Here is a 17503-nt window from a genome sequence, read left to right as displayed (position 1 = left end):
GCTAGCTTGGAATGATTCTGGCTGAGTAATTATTAAATTGGATGTCTGCCTTTCCTGGTTTGAACATAAATCTCATAGTGCAATTCATGGATTGCACTAGCTGCTCACTTCATATCTTGCCAAATGGACTTGTTAGCCTCCAGTCTTACGTAACCTTCCCTCTAGCAGAGCTGATCAGACATCCCAATATAACCCAAATGAAAACAGGCAAAAAGAAAAGAGAAAGTACAGTCAGTGAAGATTTCAGAAAGAAATTTAGGCAATCACCCTAGGCCTGGCAGTTTCGAATCCAAGCTGACATCTAATGGCTTAAAACGTGGCATGGTACATCTTACTGCCTGGCATGGCTCTTACTTTGGGATGATTAGAAACACTTTATGTTTTCAAACAAAAATTTTTTAAAGCTGACCATTATCCTGTTGGATCAGGAGATGAAACTCTCTAACAGATGTTGGTTTTGTTCTGCAGTTCCTACTGTTGTCTTGCACAACTGAAATCGAAATGCAATCTGTGGTTCTTTCAACCCTCTGGCACCCTCAGAATACATGTTACCTTATTACCATCATGTGGCACCGAAGGAGTGTAAAAGGCTTCATTGACCTATGGTTCTCCAGCTGCATCAAGAAATACAGCTCTCATTTCTCAAGCTTTGGAGAATACTGCAAGTCTTAACAAAAGATTGCCTAAGGTGTCTTGGTATTTTGAACAGCCATTAGAGGGGTGCAAATGAGTAGTGATGGAAACAATGGAGAGAGATAGGATACAAATAAAAATTAGCTGGTTAATGCTCTTTTCTTTCAGTGATTTTTGAATACCTATTCCATGTTATTTTTTCCCCCAGTAGTGACTAAGGTGAAACTGGTAAACCAGTTTCAATGTAATGTTTTGTTTAAAAAAGGAGGGCGGAAAGGAAAAAAGTCAAAATGCAGTATTAGACATGCATTCTAAATAAGATCAAAAAAGAAAGTCTGGAATATGAGATTTTCTTTTGTCTTAATGTATGCTGGTTTAAAAAAAAAAACCATGCACATATTGTGCTAGTGTGAGAACCAGGAAGTGAGAAAGACCGAAGTGAAAAACTTAATATAATAGACCAAGCTGCAGTCTGGTAGAAGACGTATATGGCAAAAATAAGTGCTCAGGCACACAAACATAGAAAGTTTTCCAAGGTGTTGAGCATTCAGTCTTCCATTTCCCTGATTTCTTTTGAGCACGTTTTTACTAGAAGACATTATTACAACAGAGCCGTGAGAAGCTGAGAGCTGATAAGCTGCTGACACTGATACTGTGATCACGAGGAAGAATTTTTTCTTAGCAACATGAGAAATACTTGTAATTCAGCCCAAAGTCTCACAGGTTTAATTATAGGTAGTTTTGATGTTACACAAGTCATGACTTGAATACTTTGACTTCAGTACAACATTTTTTGTTTAAAATGAAAATTTGTACACAGGACTGAAAGTCAGAAGTTGTTACTCCAAGGAGAAATGCAGCAGCTCTTCAGGGAGCTGGTGTAAAATACCCTCTAACTGCTGCTGAGGTGGTGAGTAGGCTTTGTGCAGGTTGCTTGCAGGAGGTTAAATTCCACCAGAGGCATGATGTGTAACACTATCCTAAGGACGTAAGCATGCTCAGCTTTCTAATGCCATGTTAGACGTACAGGTATTTTTGGAATAATGTTTCAATTACTAATTTAACTGTCATTAGCAATTGTGTATTAGCTGCAGGATGAAATTGGTTTTATCCTGTGACTCTTGCATATGCCTTAACTTGTGAGGAATGTTGTTGCTGTGTTCAGGGCTGAGGCTGTCGGGAGGGTGGGCACATCACCAGTGACTGAAGTAGATGCATGTTCTTTGGGAGAAAAGAGCTGCCAGTGTTCTTTCAAAATCAGCCAACCTCTTCTAATGTATAAACCCAAAAATGTGGTACATCCAGGAGCATCAAGTAGATATGCAGTCATTTCCTTTTGAGGAAAAACAGAGGAAAGCTATTCCTGCAGCTTAATATAGAACTAAAACATGTAGAAGCAGATGTAGAAGCAGATAGAGAATTTTTTAACTAGATACTGTATCTTAAAATACTTAGTTATTTTATGGAAGAAAGGAGAAAACAACAAATACTTCATTTAAATTGCTTTTTTTTTTTTTTTTTTTTCTGGGTAAATTAAATACTGTGTATTTTGAAAGGAACAGCTTGCAGTGCTCTCATGAGCACCACGATATGCACAGCAGCATCAAGTGCTGCGTTAAGTCGATGGTGACTGGTCTTGGTTCCCTGTTTTCCTCCTTTCAGTGGTGCAATTGTGGAGTCACGTGCTGCAGTCAGAAGTTGTGTGTTGCAGTCCATGTGCCTTGTACTTAAAAATGAAAAACGAAACTGAGAACTAGATTTGGTTTATAATTGTAGATGGGGTTTCTTTCCTTTTGGTGAGGGTGTCATGCAAACAGAAGAAGGAAATTACATAGTCTAAAGATTGCCATGACCTATCCTAGGTCTGAGCTGTGTGTTAAAAGTTCTGTTCCTAGGTATAGGACGCTTTCTTACAGCCAGAATGTAAGAATGTAAGAATGTAAGAATGTAAGCCAGAATGTAAAATGCTCTTTTAGAGCCATTGCTGTTTTCAGCAAGCAACACCATGAGATGGAAAACAAAAATGAGGAAGAATTTAGCAATGATTTGGAGAATCCATTTTCAAAGCAAAACTGGTAGTTCCTAGATTTCAAAGCTAATGCATCTGTTTCTTATAGCATACTGTAATTTATATTCTAAGGACTCTTTCAAGTTTGATTAAAACTAGTTTAAATGGGCATTAAAGTAATAGAGGTGGTTTTGAATGTAGAATGTTAGACAATTAAAAAGTAAATATATATCCCCATAAATAACTGTCTCCAGTGACAGTTCCCTAGTTAAATACCCAAATGCCTCATTCCAAATGTGAATGTGGGTCTCCATGCCTATTATAAGAAATGACAGGTAAGTTTACTATTTATACAAACAGCAGCTGAGAACTTTTAATATTGAAGAAAACATGTAAATGAGGACCATATGATAATTTCTTTTTTTAGTATAGAAAGCATGAGTTTCAGCTATCTTCATGTTCTCTGTACTGTTTGTTCTTTGTTCAGGAGGAGGCTGGAGAAATACAGGCTATAAGTGTTAAGCTTGATTCCCTTTTCCAGTGTGCAGTCCCTCCAGGAATGAGGTCTTCCCACCTCTCCTCTTCTGCAGGACTGTAGTGTGGAGGAGGAGAATGTTTTCATTGCTTGCTAGCTTCTGACTGTTACATTTTTAATGTAGCCTTTGGAGGCACCCAAAGGAGGAACCGTTCATGGGTTTACAAGCCATGAACGTATTTGTGGTGTTAAGATCCATGGCAGGGATTGCACTGGAGAGACAGAATTCAAGCAAAATACGATTTGAAAGGAAATAATCCCATTATTTAGGCTTTTATCACCTTGTGTGTTTTTGTAATTAGACATGGTGGTGGTGTCTTAAGTATTTGAGGGAGGCAAAAAGTGGCTGGCCATAATTGGAATAATATGTGTGGAATCTCGCCTCTCCCTCAGTGGTGCACGTCCTGGGACCTAAACAGCCTCAAAGATGTGGGTAATAACCACCTCTGAAATTTGCATCATTTCCTACATAGGAACTTAATTCTAGGATACAGGTTAGAAAACTCTGGCTAGTATGAAATAGTTATTAAACTGGTTGTTGAGGAGACATGCACAAACCCCAAAATGATGTGGCAATTTAGAAACAAGAAGGAGAAGGCATATGCTTATATGTTTTGGCTTAGTCTTTCAGGTTATTTGAAGCCTGCAAGCTTTTTCTACAAAAGGTGCTCTTGTAAGGTTAGTCTCTGCAAAGCAGGTGTTTACAGCAGTTTCCTCTTCCAGCCATGTGCCTAACAATGGTGTGATTAAGATCTCACTCTGGGGCAGGCTGACTTTTGGCGGCATGTGTGTGCCTGCACGAGCATGTCGGCAAGCTGCTTTTATTATTCCACAAAAAGAACATATGCAGTTAATCTGAATATAGGAGAAATGCTTTGAATGTGAGCTGCATCTTGAGTCTGTAGGAAGACTGGTAAACAGAATGGAGCAGATGAGGCAAATAAGTAGAAATTGATGGCAGCATTTTTCATTTAAGCAATCAGAGCATCAGATGAACTGAATGCAAAGCCGAGCAATACATACACTGCACTGTAAAAATAATATATTTTATACTGCTTCTGTTTTGCTCAGTTTTTAATGTGACTTGTTTTTGTTATACACAATGCAAAACAGCTTTGAATTTCCTGCCAGGGATGAAGCTGAACATGCTCGCAGATGTATCTGCACTGCTGGGCAAAGTAGCACTGTGTTAGATTGGTGAAAAAACCCCACATGTGGCAAAACACTACAGTTCTGATTTGAAACCAGCAGTAAGAAAATAATGAAGAAAGCTAACACAAAAATGTGTTAGCTGTAGGCAATTGTCTAAGGAGAATAGGGGTGCTGTTATCTCCATCCCTATTAGGTGGTCTAATAAAAGATGTTATCTCTGCCTACAAAGCACAGCCCTGCTTGGGGTGAGTAGGGAATTCGCACATGGCAGAGCATTTCTTCCGTGCTGCTCATTGACTCAGGAAGGCAATAATGGCCTGTGTTCAGCTTATGTTTTCTGCAAGATGGCTCTGTAGCTGGAGAGGCTACTTGTGTGTTGTAGGAATGAGGTGTATTACATCTGGAACATGCTTCTACAAAGTGACTCTGCAGCACACGGGTCAGTGCTTCATTCAAGTGGATTTCACATGGAGTGACACACGCACAGACTGCATAAGGCAGTGCTGTCATGTACCTGTTTCTGCAGACCCTCCTACAGCAAAGGTAGTGCAGGTCTCTGCCCACAGTCAGGCTGAGTAGTGGATCTTCAGTCACTGTTATGCATCCAGGTTCTTCATCTGTAGAGTCCTCCAAGTCAGAAGGATGCAAGTCCAGAGTCTCCAACAGCAGCTTTCAATGTAACCCCTAAAATCTTCATCACTCTTTGATCAAATAATGGACAAATTTTACTTTTATTCAGGAATTCTGCCTAGCTAGCTACCTTTTTTACATACAGGGTGCAAAAATGAATTATATGTGTGAAGTACTTGCGGTTTCAGGTTGATGCTCTATGAATTGATAATTCTGGCAAAACCTTTACCTGTTATTAAACTGCTGACCACTGCCCTTCATCTGTTCTTCGAAAATTTGGTTCCTAATTGATTGATTAATTAATACACACCTCTGAGCTCAAGTATTTCACATAAATCTTAGCAATATCTCAGGTACAACTTTTTAATTTGCTCTCAAAAAGATTGCCAGGTGATTGTTAACTTTTCTGATAACTTGCTGTATTACTAGAAGTTATGCTTCTCAAATGAAGCAGTTTTTCATGGATAAGGTCTTAGAGATAATTTTATATCAGCCTGCTGTGTGCTTAAATTAATATAACTCTCATATTTGAAGTCTAATATCAACAATAATAATTTAGATATATTAATAACAAATGGCTTATATTAAAAATCATGCTTCCCATTTTTGTGTGGTGTACATGTCCCTGAGAAATTTAAGCATAATATAAAAATTGAAATTTTCCTTTTTTTAAAAAAAGAAATTTGTATTAAATGTATTCCACTTCTCACCAGAGAAAAGTAGAACTGAAATCTGGCTGAGAATTAAACACCTAAACTTGGTAATATTACTTCCTAGAATTCCTTTACTGTCTGGGTTTTAAAAGAAAACAGGTAGGTCTCAAAATTGGAATTGGCTCCTTTTAAAGATCAAGGTTAGGAAATCAAGTGAGGACAATTTCTGTGTTTCAAGCATTCACTGTTCTTTTACTCTATACCCTTTTTCTAAATATTGAGATTCACAAGGCTTTGGAAGAAGGAAAGGAGGTGCAGTAGCTACAGGACTGTGCACATGGTGAGGGAGAGATTCAAGATTCTCAGTGGTCCCTGAAGAAAACAGTACAGGTGCCAAGCTGAGATGTTCCCAGTTTGTTATTGTGTGTCTCACAGCACTAAACACACAAAATTGTATAGTGCTAAGGAACAGCCAGGTCATATTTTGTTGTGTGCAGCTCATGTCCGAGCACCTTGCTGCTCTGGGGTCCGTGCAGGTGTGCAGGTGACGCTCACTGCCCTGCAGGTGCAGATTTCCACAATGTGCTGGGCCTCTCCTGGCACAGCTTTGTGACAGCCCAGCATTTCCTCAGAAGGGAGAGGTGACCAAGGGTGTGTTTCCTCCTGCCTCCCTCATGCCAGCCTGCCTGACTGTAGAAGAGCTGGTTCCCATCACTGCTCTGAAGTGCAGAACAAGAGGATGGGGTAGGGAAGGGAAGGGAACTGCTAAGGGGAAAAGATTTAGGAGAAAGAGGGGAAGGGAAGGGAAGGGAAGGGAAGGGAAGGGAAGGGAAGGAGAAGAGAGAAAAGAGAAAAGAAAAGAAAAGAAAAGAAAAAAGAAAAGAAAAGAAAAGAAAAGAAAAGAAAAGAAAAGAAAAGAAAAGAAAAGAAAAGAAAAGAAAAGAAAAGAAAAGAAAAGAAAAGAAAAGAAAAGAAAAGAAAAGAAAAGAAAAAAGAAAAGAAAAAAGAAAAGAAAAGAAAAGAAAAGAAAAGAAAAGAAAAGAAAAGAAAAGGTCACTGATACTGAGGTTTGAAGAGGCTTGAACTTGAACAAGACCTAGCATTTCTGTTCTGTTAATTGCAAGTAAAATCAGACGAAAAGGAAGATATATGAAGATAATGGAGAAAGAACAGAAAAACATGGCTTTACTGCTAAAAGGCAATGCTAGGAAGTCTAATTCTATCTAAGGGTATGCTAACAGACATTTTCTAACATTAAGCTGGAAAACTGATTGACCTGGCCTGGTGAGGATAGGAATGTCTCTGAGTGCGTGCATGTGTGTATGCGTAGGTGTAATGGAGAGCATGAAATTCTACTGCATATTTTGAGAAGTAGTAAGTTTTGGGTGTTTTTCTTTCAGAAAAATTTCAGAAAATCTTTCAAAAACTGTGTTTGCATACCCCTTGTTTCTTTCAGTTCCCATATGTGTCCCTTAATAAAAAATTTTTGCGTTTTTTAAAAATTTATTTTTAGTGAAGGTGTAGGGTGAATCAATGAGGCATAGAGATGAAATGGTTTCTTCAAGATCTTTCTATTTCTTTTCAGCACCTAGGGGGTGGGGCAGTTTCTGAGATTGGTATTTCATTTGATTTGGAGTGTTGAAACCCTGCCTTGCAAGGGACGTACATTTTACAGCAGTTGTCTGCAGGCAGTGTGAGATAACTCATGCCTGGGAACAGGCTTGTGCAAGGGCTATTGTGGCCTGACCCACCACACGTGCCTACCCTGCGCTGGAGGCAGTGGAATTCCAGAAGGTACCTATTGTCTTCCTGAACTGGTTTTTCTGGAGATGGGCTGCTTTGCATGCAGTCGAACAGGAACTTTGGGAGTTTAGCTTTGGCAATCAGGCTGAGGTAACATAAGGGTGCTAGCTGTGTGTTTGTCCTTTCCTGTTGCCCTGCTCGCTGTACTGGGAGGGAGGGTGATAGCAAGTCCATTCTTGAAATAGTCAGACTCTGTAATGGCATGTGAAAGCCTATGCTAAAATAAATGTTTAGAAGTTTACAAGCACATAAGAAAACTAATTAGGCAGACAAATCTTTACTGACAAAAGAGATAGTAAGAGGCTAATTCTAGGAACTTTTTCAATATAGAAGTACAATTTGAAGTATAGAACATCCAAATAATAATTATTTTTACAAACTGTACAGATGTATGCTGCCCATGTTCCAGGCACTCATGTCTATGAGTCTTCAGATCGAAAATTTGAAGTGTTCTGTGAGTTCTCCTTCCTCTTGCATTATGGTTTTATGGACCTTGAATCTTTGAGTCCTGATTATCACAAATATGCAAATTTCAAAATGCTTAACATTCTCCGAGTGACCCGAACATATGATATTTTTTAATCCAAATAATCCACTCCGGAGGTTATTTCTACTATACACTAAGAAAGATAACTATGCAAGCTCTCTTGTTCTGTTCCTGCTTCCTGCAGGAGAATGGAAACTTCAGGATGAGCAAAGCATATAACTGCCTCTAGAAACTGAAGAAATCCTTGCTCTTGTTGCAAGGAGTAGCTCTTCGACAGTCAGTCACAGCGACCTCTGGATCTGTTTCTTTTTCTATAAGAAGAGCAATACAAAGAATACTGAGCGGCCTGGGAAGCAGATAAAGTCTACTGTAGCTCCCAAGTGTTATATTTTACTTTGCTCTTCTGAAGTATTGGTCTGCAAGCTTGTTCACCAAAGTTCCCTGAAAATTACTGATATATTTCATCTTCTTATATAAAATTGGCTTCTGGACTGTCCGTTTCTAGACCCTTTTCTCTCCAACAGTAAGAAGGCACAGCCATCAAATGCTGTGCCATTTTATAGGAATGGTGCTCAGCAGCAAAATTATTGAGGATCTTCCTTTGGGATATGCTTGCTACAAAGAGCATTATGCTCACTTGGCAGCTGCTGAAGCTAGTTCAAAACCTGTACCTGTCAATGGAAGTTCAAATAACTGAAGATATACTGGGGCTTAGCCCGTAAAAAATGGTTAATAGTCGTAGGCAAATTTTGGTTCTGGGTCTGTCATTCACAACATGAATGCAATGATTATGGGGTTAGGAAGAGGCAGGGTAGTGGAAGAGGCTGAGCAATGAATCCAGGACCCCCAGTCTCCCTGGGACAGAGAGTGCATCCCCTTTTTTTTTCTTCATAATTTAGTCCTTTGGTGGGGGGTGGGAAAGAGGTCTATGCCCTTTCAAGTGTTAACATGTAGGCAGTAACACAGAGTGGATTTAACACTGTATGAATTCACATCTCAATGACTTTTTTGCACTTTGCTTCACTTGGGAGACATTTCACTGACGCCTACTTTCGTTTAGTACCAGGCAGGATTAACCTTGCAGCAATATCCAGCACAGTCACAGAGATGTTTAGGTGTAGTGGTCCACATGTTGGTCTTCTCACGGGTATAGCTGGTTGTAATTTTAAAATACTTTTTAAGGCCTGCTTTGTGTCTGCCCCCCCCGGGACTCTGCACTGAATGGTTCAGAAGTGTGCTTCAGGCTGGGACAGGAACGAGACCAGCATCTGTTTGAAGCCGTGGAGCATATGGGGCTGTTCTTGGAAAAGGTGACAGAGGAGCCCAGATGTGTTACCAGAAGTCTGGGGAGAGGAGGAATGTTTGTAAATCAGATATGGGGGAAAGGGACATGGTATCATTGTTACCTGGGCAATGACCCTGATGATTGCTCTGCTTTTGCATCATAGCCTGGCACAGCTGCTATTGCAATGATTTAGGCAGCTTTTTACCAGGGAGATATGAGATTCAGTGTCACAAAGAGTGAATTTATTCTGTTATAAAGTAGTTGAAACTCTGCTGGAAGATGGCAGTCCCTTTGTAAATGTAAATATTTGCTAATAGACCATAATGATAGTCTCCAACCTCTTCCCCATCTTCTGCTCCCATATCTTGAGCCAGCTGGCTGTGATGCAAACTGAGACACAGAGATTTCACAGTGTACGTCCAAGCAAAGACAGAGCATGTTTCTTTTCTTCGTTTGGGAGCACATTTATCATATGCATGCTTCTCTACTTTTTAAAGGTCCTTTGGCATAGACATTCTGTATCCAACTATATCTGAGGTCAAAAGATTGTTGTGGAAGGAAATATAAATTGTAGTGAGTTACTACTATCCTTGAAATAGCAAAATCTTGAAAAATACAGAATATGCAACAAAGGAAATTAGGCTCACAGTACTTTATGCTTTGCTGGGAAATAAAGGCTTAATTAGGGATTACAAACTGGAATATGCACAAGGCTTCAATATAAATCTCCAATCCTGCTGACTTGCAAAAGCCCTTTCAAAGTATTTGGTTGTAGCTGTACATAAACAGTAATCAGGGAAATATTTATGGAGTAATCAGGAAGACTATACATTTGTCAGATAACAAACTAATGTCCATAGCCTGCCCTAAATACCTAAAAACCTGATAACTCTGTCATGAAGGTAGAGATTAGATTGCTCAGCTGTGACTCTGTGGAAGTTAATCCTTTTATTGCTGTTCCTGTAAAATTTCAGACAACAAAGCAGTGTTTCACTAACATCACATTTACAGGGCTGTGTGATAACATTTCAACAGTATTTGCAAATTACTGTTTTTGAAATTGCTGCAAATTACTCTTTTTGAAAGCTGAAGTCAGAAAGATCTCTGCTGACCATAATATCTCATTTTTGCCCAAGATGTGTGGATATCTGGTTGTTGGGCTCTGCCTGGGGCTTGTATCTGTGATAGCAGAAAATCTACTGAGAGGCAGCTAGTTCTTAGTTGTATGTAATATTACCTTATATTCAGCCTGCTATGAACAATCCTATGAATTTTTACTGATTTGTATTCACAGCTTTAGCAAGTGTGTGAAAAATATACAACCTAAAATTAAATCTACCTGTGCAAAACAGAAAATTAGAATGATTCATCTCCCTTGGAGAAGTCCTTACATTAAACATTTGTTTGACAGTTCTTTGAAAAAAGTCACCTTCTTCTATTTTCAAATAGTAGGAAACACAGAAATATTTTTTGTTAACCTTTCATTAAGCATGAATTAAATATTTGCTTTTATACTAGAATTGTAATTTTTTTCTCCATTCATAGAGGGTTTTGTTTTCATTAATGACCCAATATGTCTGTATCTCCTGTTTCTGTAGACAAAGTTGCTTTGAAGTACTGTGAAAGATTTTGTATAGTCTTAGTTAAGACTCCCACATAAAGGCTATGTAAATACTGATATGGTTACAAATGTGCTCAGCTTCTTTTAAATAACTGAACAGTGTACCTGATTGCTTGTCATGTTTGGAAACCAGGAGCAGAGGCCACAAATACGCCCCCTTCTTCTCCCATTTTTTGTTGTATCATGTCACATGCACATGTAAGCTTGTGGTCAGAAGTACCTGTATTTGTTTCTTTTGTCTTATGGAGTGGTCACAGTCTTGCTGTGCTTCAGGGCCCGTGTTTCCCATCCTGATGAGTTCCTGTCAGGCTTTGGGTGGGCAGTCCCTGTGGAAGCTGCAAAGCTGGGTGGGACTCTGTGCATGGGAGCTGTTCCTGCCTCTGGGGCAGCTGGATGTGGGTGCCCACATCCCTCTGGGTGAGAAAAGCACATGCTCCTGGCCTCTGGGTACCATCAGCCCTCTCCAAAGGCTGTATATACAAGCGAAACTGGCTGTGGGGTAACAGGCAGTGAGATGTGGGGAGTAGACGCAGTCTTCTGCATTAGCCTTCTCACTGACTCAAGGCTTCCTTTGGTTTCTCCAGACCTTAGTGACAAGGTGGTTCAGAGCCTTTGCTAAAGTGATAGTGGACTTTGTGTTAACCAGTGGTGGATGCCAAGATTGGCAGTCAAATTCAGTTCATTCCCAAACCAGAATATTCCCAAACCTGTGTTTTTTTTCTTCTTCCACTCTTTCTCAGGCCACAAAAGATTGTGGTTGTATGTAAGTGCTCCATCATCTTGCTACTTCTTGCTACTCCGTCCCCTTCCTCCCTGCTGAACTATAACCAGTGTAAGCGCTGCTCAGAGGACTGCTCATAAGGGACGTGGCAGAAGGGGGTTTGCTGACTGAAAGTCTGCAGGGCTGAGCAGGATGTAAGCTCAGTGGCGGTGGTGCTCTGCAGAATTGGTAATTCAGCTAAGAATATCTTATCAAACCTCATGTGGTCTCCTTTACAGGAGCTAGAATAAATTTTTCCTTTGCACTTCAGTTGATCTGAATTTGATTCTCTCAGTGATGAATGCTGGGCTTTGGGTAATCAACTCTTTCTCTTTTCTGTTACAGAACTCCAACATGGGAGGCAAACTGAGCAAGAAGAAGAAGGGATACAGTGTCAATGATGAAAAAGCTAAAGACAAAGACAAGAAGGCTGAAGGAGCAGCAACTGAGGAAGAGGAGACTCCAAAGGAGGCTGAGGATGCCCAGAAAACCACAGAGACTGCAGAAGTGAAGGACAACAACAAGGAGGAGAAGGGAGAAAAGGATACTCAGGTTGCTGCCAATAAGACGGAAGAAAAAGAAGGGGAGAAGGAGAAAACAGTGACCCAGGAAGAAACCCAGAAAACAGAACCTGAGAAGTCGGAGGCTGTTGTTGATGCAAAAGTAGAGCCACAGAAGAATACCGAACAGGCAGCCAAGCAAGAGGAGCCGACTGCTGCCTCTGCTCCCGCTGCCAGTAGCGAAGCACCCAAACCCTCTGAGCCTAGCACCGATGCAAAAGCTTCCCAGCCTTCAGAAGCCACAGCTCCCAGTAAAGCAGATGACAAGAGCAAAGAGGAAGGGGAAGCCAAAAAGACTGAGGCTCCCGCAACGCCTGCAGCCCAAGAAACTAAAAGTGAAGTGGCCCCAGCTTCAGACTCAAAACCTAGCAGCAACGAGGCTGCGCCTTCTTCCAAGGAGCCCGCGGCAACAGCAACACCTAGTTCGACTGCTAAGGCCTCGGACCCTGCAGCCCCTCCAGAGGAAGCGAAACCTTCTGAAGTTCCAGCGACTAATTCGGATCAAACCATAGCAGTGCAAGATTAAATTGGACAGCCTGTTGAAACAACCACTTAAACAACCTGTGTCTTTTTTTTATTTTTTCAGCTATACTAACTCGTTTCAGATCTGAAATAGCAAATATGTATTGCCCAGAAAAGAAGGAGAAAAAAAAAAAAGGAGAAAAAATGAAAAGGATGTCCCATCAAGTTGGGAGGGAGGGAGGGGGGAGAATCCAAATAGTATTTTTGTGGGGAAATATCTAATATACTTTCTGCCAACTTGACACAAGTCCTGGATTAAAAAAAAAATTAAATAAATGGATGTCTGAAAGTACAGCACATATTTTGTATCTGAACTGCTGTAAATGCACTCCACTAGTGTATCAAAATCTTCTTTTTGTTCTGTAATGGGGTTTGGGAGTGATGCGTTTGATTCTGCCCACTAGGTTTGTGCCAAGGCAATCAGATCTTTATGAAAGCAGTATTTTCTGTGGTTTTTTTTTTTTATTTACAGCCTTTCTTATTTTGATATTTTTTTTATTCAGTGGATGAATGCCAACTTTCAGACAAAACCCACTTAGCTGTCCACATATTTCTCAATGCCAATCCTCCAATTCTTCCTCTCCAAATATTTTTTGGGAGTAAAAAGCATTCTCATCCTACTTAGCCTACCTAGATTTCTCATGACGAGTTAATGCATGTCCGTGGTTGGGTGCACCTGTAGTTCTGTTTATTGGTCAGTGGAAATGAAAAAGTCTGCGTTCATTGCAGTTCCAGTTTCTCTTCCATTCTGTGTCACAGACACCAACACACACTCATTGGAAAACAAATGAAAAAACAAAATGTACAATGGATGCATTGAAATTATATGTAATTGTATAAATGGTGCAACAGTAATAAAAGTTAAATAATTTAAAAAATATATAAGTGTAAAGACTGATTAAATCTTTACTTATACCACTTGAGAACTAGGCAAAGGAGGTTCTTACACTTAGGGAAGAAGTATAATGTCTAGGGCTGTTTACTTTCCTATAAATAGTCACTATCCAACAGCCACAAGTGTTCCCAGGTGAGGTTGGAAGAAGCGGCCAACGAGCGACGCATCTCCTATATGTTTTATCCCAGGCAAAGTAGAAATGGCTTTTCCTGTCTTAACGTGAAAAAAAAATGCTCTCTTGCTATTTTAAAGAGCCACAGGCATGCTGACTCGGTTTTAACTGGGACTTAAGCAGTAGATTTGATAAACTGATCTTTTAAAATGAGGCAATTAAATTTAATCCTAGTCCTATTAAAATATTTCTAGTGCTGATACACTTTGTTCTTTTCCCCATTACTATTGTGTAGGAGATGAACCACAGCTGCCACAAAAGGCTGGTCCTGTGTATTTCAAATATGAATAACCTTGTGTAGCTGAGCAGGGTTTAGCCCAGCATTAACATTTTTCACTACTTTTGCCTATTTACCTCATTTTTATTCAACAGAACTGCTGAGTAATTGCAGTTTCTGCTGAGTGGTGTCATTGCTGGATATGGACAATGATTTCAGTGCAGAGACCAGGATTCACAAAACTGGTTAAAACAGCATATTTAGCCTGCCCATTAGTAAACTTTTAGGCAGAGCAGAAGTTCTGATAGAAGTGGGCAGTGGTAAATAGAAACACAGCTGGTACACATACCAAAAGGATGAGCAGGCTTGTATTTAGTAAATAAGGAAAATGGTGTTTTAAAATGGTATAAATTATTTCACATACTTTCTCTCCATGCAGTGAGGATGATTCACTCTACAGACTTGCATAATACTAATTCTATTTTTTTTCAGAAATAGAAGCTTCCTATACCATGCTGGCAATACTCTTATGCAGAGTGCACCCGGGAGAAGCTGACTGGAACAGGCAGGGGTAATTCTGTTGGGTTTAGATCAGGTCATTCACCTCCAGGCATCTCACACCACCATCAAGATTTTGCATCCTTAATGTGATGGAGTCAATTTCATGCATAACACGTTAAAACGAAGAGGATTTTTTGCACAGAGAAAAGTCAGCTAAACACTCTGGCTTAAAAACAAGGCAGGATTTTCTATATTACACAGCCGAAGCACTGTGCAGGGTTAGGCAGATAACACTTTTGCAGTAATTTACCAAGCTTTTTGCATCTCTAGGTGTCACAATTTACAGCATCCTTGCACAGCCAAGTTTGCAGCTTTCCTGCACACCTGTAACAGCCCTCTGCCCTGGTTTCCCAGTATAGATGTGTCCTGGAAAGGGAGAACCTCTGTCCACAACCACAGCATGAATTTGCATGAGATGAGTCCGGGATAGAAAGGAGGAGTGCAGGAATCCTGTGGTACTTTGTGGTGATGTGGCACTGAATCACCCTGAAGCTGATGGGACTAAATCTGTGTTCTCCTTTGGGCTGGAAGTTGCTGCCAGTGGAAAATAGGTATGTAAGTTGTTTACTGGGATGGTATGAAAATTTGCCTACTAACAATATCACACCGATTCACTTTCAATATAATGTTCAAAGTAGCATCTAATCTTTATTACCGAAGTAGTTTGACAATCAAAACACGCCTTTTTTTTTCCCCTGAGCATTTTTCATTTGGCATACTCAAAGTTGCTAAGATGCTGAATGCAGTCTTTCTTTAATTCTTTGAGGTAATTAAAAATACCCCTGTGTTCCACAGCTGTATCTAAACCCAGCAGCCTCTGCAGCTGTGGACAACAAACTCTTAACACACATGCTGAGGTTCTCACAACCTGGTTGCTGATGGCAGTTTCGTCCCAACAGTGTCAATGCTGCCAAGAAATGTTGTGCCTCACAAGGCTAGAAATCAATAACATGGTCAAAGAAATATGCACTTGTGTTTGGGAAACTGAGAGGCAGCACAGCCAAAGATCAGTGCACTTAAAAGTGTCCAGTATTCTCAAAAAATAAAAAAAGAAAGTTGCCATATGATGTTTTAAATATTTTTGTTAATAGAGAGGCCTGCACAATAGTTTTTTCATAGTTGCTAAAATTCTTAGTGTATAACTGCTGGCTAAAAGGCATTCTGGCCAAGGCCACTGCTCCAAAATGCTGCTCTTCTATACCTACATACTCAGGGAAAGAAATAATCTCTGTTCAAAGAGCTCATGAACTAAGCATGTATGGTTAATACGAATGTGATGCATGTTGCTTGCCTGAAGTGCCATGAGAAGAGGTGAGTGCCTAGAGGGCTGCTTTTCTGCAGTCCAGTGTCTCATCTCCAAGGTACTCTTTCTCTCTGAGTTATAATCATTCTTTAATGACAGTAAAAGTATGCTGAGGGTACAGAACTAACAGGCATGTTAATGCTCTGAGCATAAGCACATTGCAGATAACCTCAAAGGACCCAACCCTTTTGTGAAAGTTTGCCAAAGGAATAGAGAAATACAACCCTGGGAAAGAACCTTTGCTATTGTTTAGAGCCCCCACAGAGACATGTTTGCAAGGTCTCCCTTGTTTTGCCCTGGAGACTGTCAAGAATCTGTTGCTTTCTCTTCAACAATAGGAAGGTCAGTGCCATTGACTTTGCTCATACTTTGCTTGCACTTGGACAGCAAAGAGAAGTTCAGATGCTGTTAAATATACAGCAGCTTTACCTTTTCTTTTTTTCTTTTTTCTTTTCTTTTTTCTTTTCTTTTCTTTTCTTTTCTTTTCTTTTCTTTTCTTTTCTTTTCTTTTCTTTTCTTTTCTTTTCTTTTCTTTTCTTTTCTTTTCTTTTCTTTTCTTTTCTTTTCTTTTTCCTTTTCCTTTTTTTTTAAACTGTGGTTGAAATGTTCCTGCTACTATTTTTATAATGAATTTTGGAGGTGGAAAAAACCCTAAAGTTATGTTAAATTATTCATAATGAAATGGCTTCCTAGAAGCAATGCCTACCACTTGTCCTTGGTTCTGTACACTTAATTTCTGTGTCTGTACAGGATAGACACCTCCTTGAAGATATAGTACAATAAAACATTACAGGATGTGTTGGTGCCCTACGTGACAGCACTTCCAGGCACATGTCCGTGTGGCTGCCAGTACCGTAAAGTCAGTGACTTCTGAATTTTTGCTGGTGCTTCCTTTGTCCCAGAACTGAACTAGGAGGTCTGTCTGATCTCTGTCTCACCTGACCACTGCCTTTTCCAGATCAGCATGAACTTCATCCAGCTTGGTGCAAGTTTACTGAATCAGTGGGTGAATCAAGCCATTAGTCTTCCTTCAGCAGCTTCTTATCACTACATCACATTTCTGTGAATTTATCCTTATTTAACCAAACAGGGGAGTGTCTCAAAGAAATGCCTCAGATTTGTTGCCACTGCTGCAATAAAGCATTTTGCTACAATACATTTCTTCAGTACATCTTCTGCTATGCTTTCATTGTGTGTTGTTGCACGTAATTCATAGTCTTTAAAGCTCCTTTTCAAGATTTTTGAGATAGTAATCACATGGTTTGCTGGTTTTATTGAGGGATTTTTTTTTCTGCACTAAACTCTTGACACTTCTCTTGACTGCGATTCGGTTGAATTTCTTCCTTTCAAGTACTTATTTATATATATAAAATTTTTACATCCTCTTTTATATTTAACCTTCCCACCATAATTCATGCAACATGAATCCATATCAGCTGATAAGTGGTCAGATTTAGAAACCATGGCACTCCAGCCATTGGAAAAACACAGCAAGCAAAATGAACAGCAGTGTACCTGTGGTTTCCTTCACTGCTGTGAAAGAGTCTTCTCCAGGACTGAGAGAGCTTTGCTTGCTGCATTTATCATGGTGGGGTCAAGATCTGGCTACAGAGTTAGGTAAGCAGAAGGAGGTTTTTTTGCTTTCTGTTGTTGTTGTTGTTGGGGAAGAGAGGAAAGGAGTGGATGTTTTGAAACATGGCCACAGG

At 39.9% G+C, this 17503-nt stretch overlaps 1 protein-coding gene across 1 annotated transcript in view; it reads left to right on the top strand.

The window, feature by feature from the left end:
* BASP1 (brain abundant membrane attached signal protein 1) overlaps positions 1 to 13529 on the top strand; it is a 51378-nt gene extending 37849 nt beyond the window's left edge. Inside the window, exon 2 of the mRNA XM_048311486.1 lies at positions 11913 to 13529. Coding sequence (XP_048167443.1) covers positions 11922 to 12653 — 732 coding nt within the window. The 5' untranslated portion in view covers positions 11913 to 11921 and the 3' untranslated portion in view covers positions 12654 to 13529. The remainder of the gene's footprint in view (positions 1 to 11912) is intronic.
* Positions 13530 to 17503: the final 3974 nt, after the last annotated feature.

Source organism: Corvus hawaiiensis, chromosome 1, assembly GCF_020740725.1.
Source record: "Corvus hawaiiensis isolate bCorHaw1 chromosome 1, bCorHaw1.pri.cur, whole genome shotgun sequence".
NCBI classification, from domain to species: domain Eukaryota; kingdom Metazoa; phylum Chordata; class Aves; order Passeriformes; family Corvidae; genus Corvus; species Corvus hawaiiensis.
Note: the sequence above shows the minus strand (reverse complement) of the source record. Positions and strands in the feature narration are given on the sequence as shown.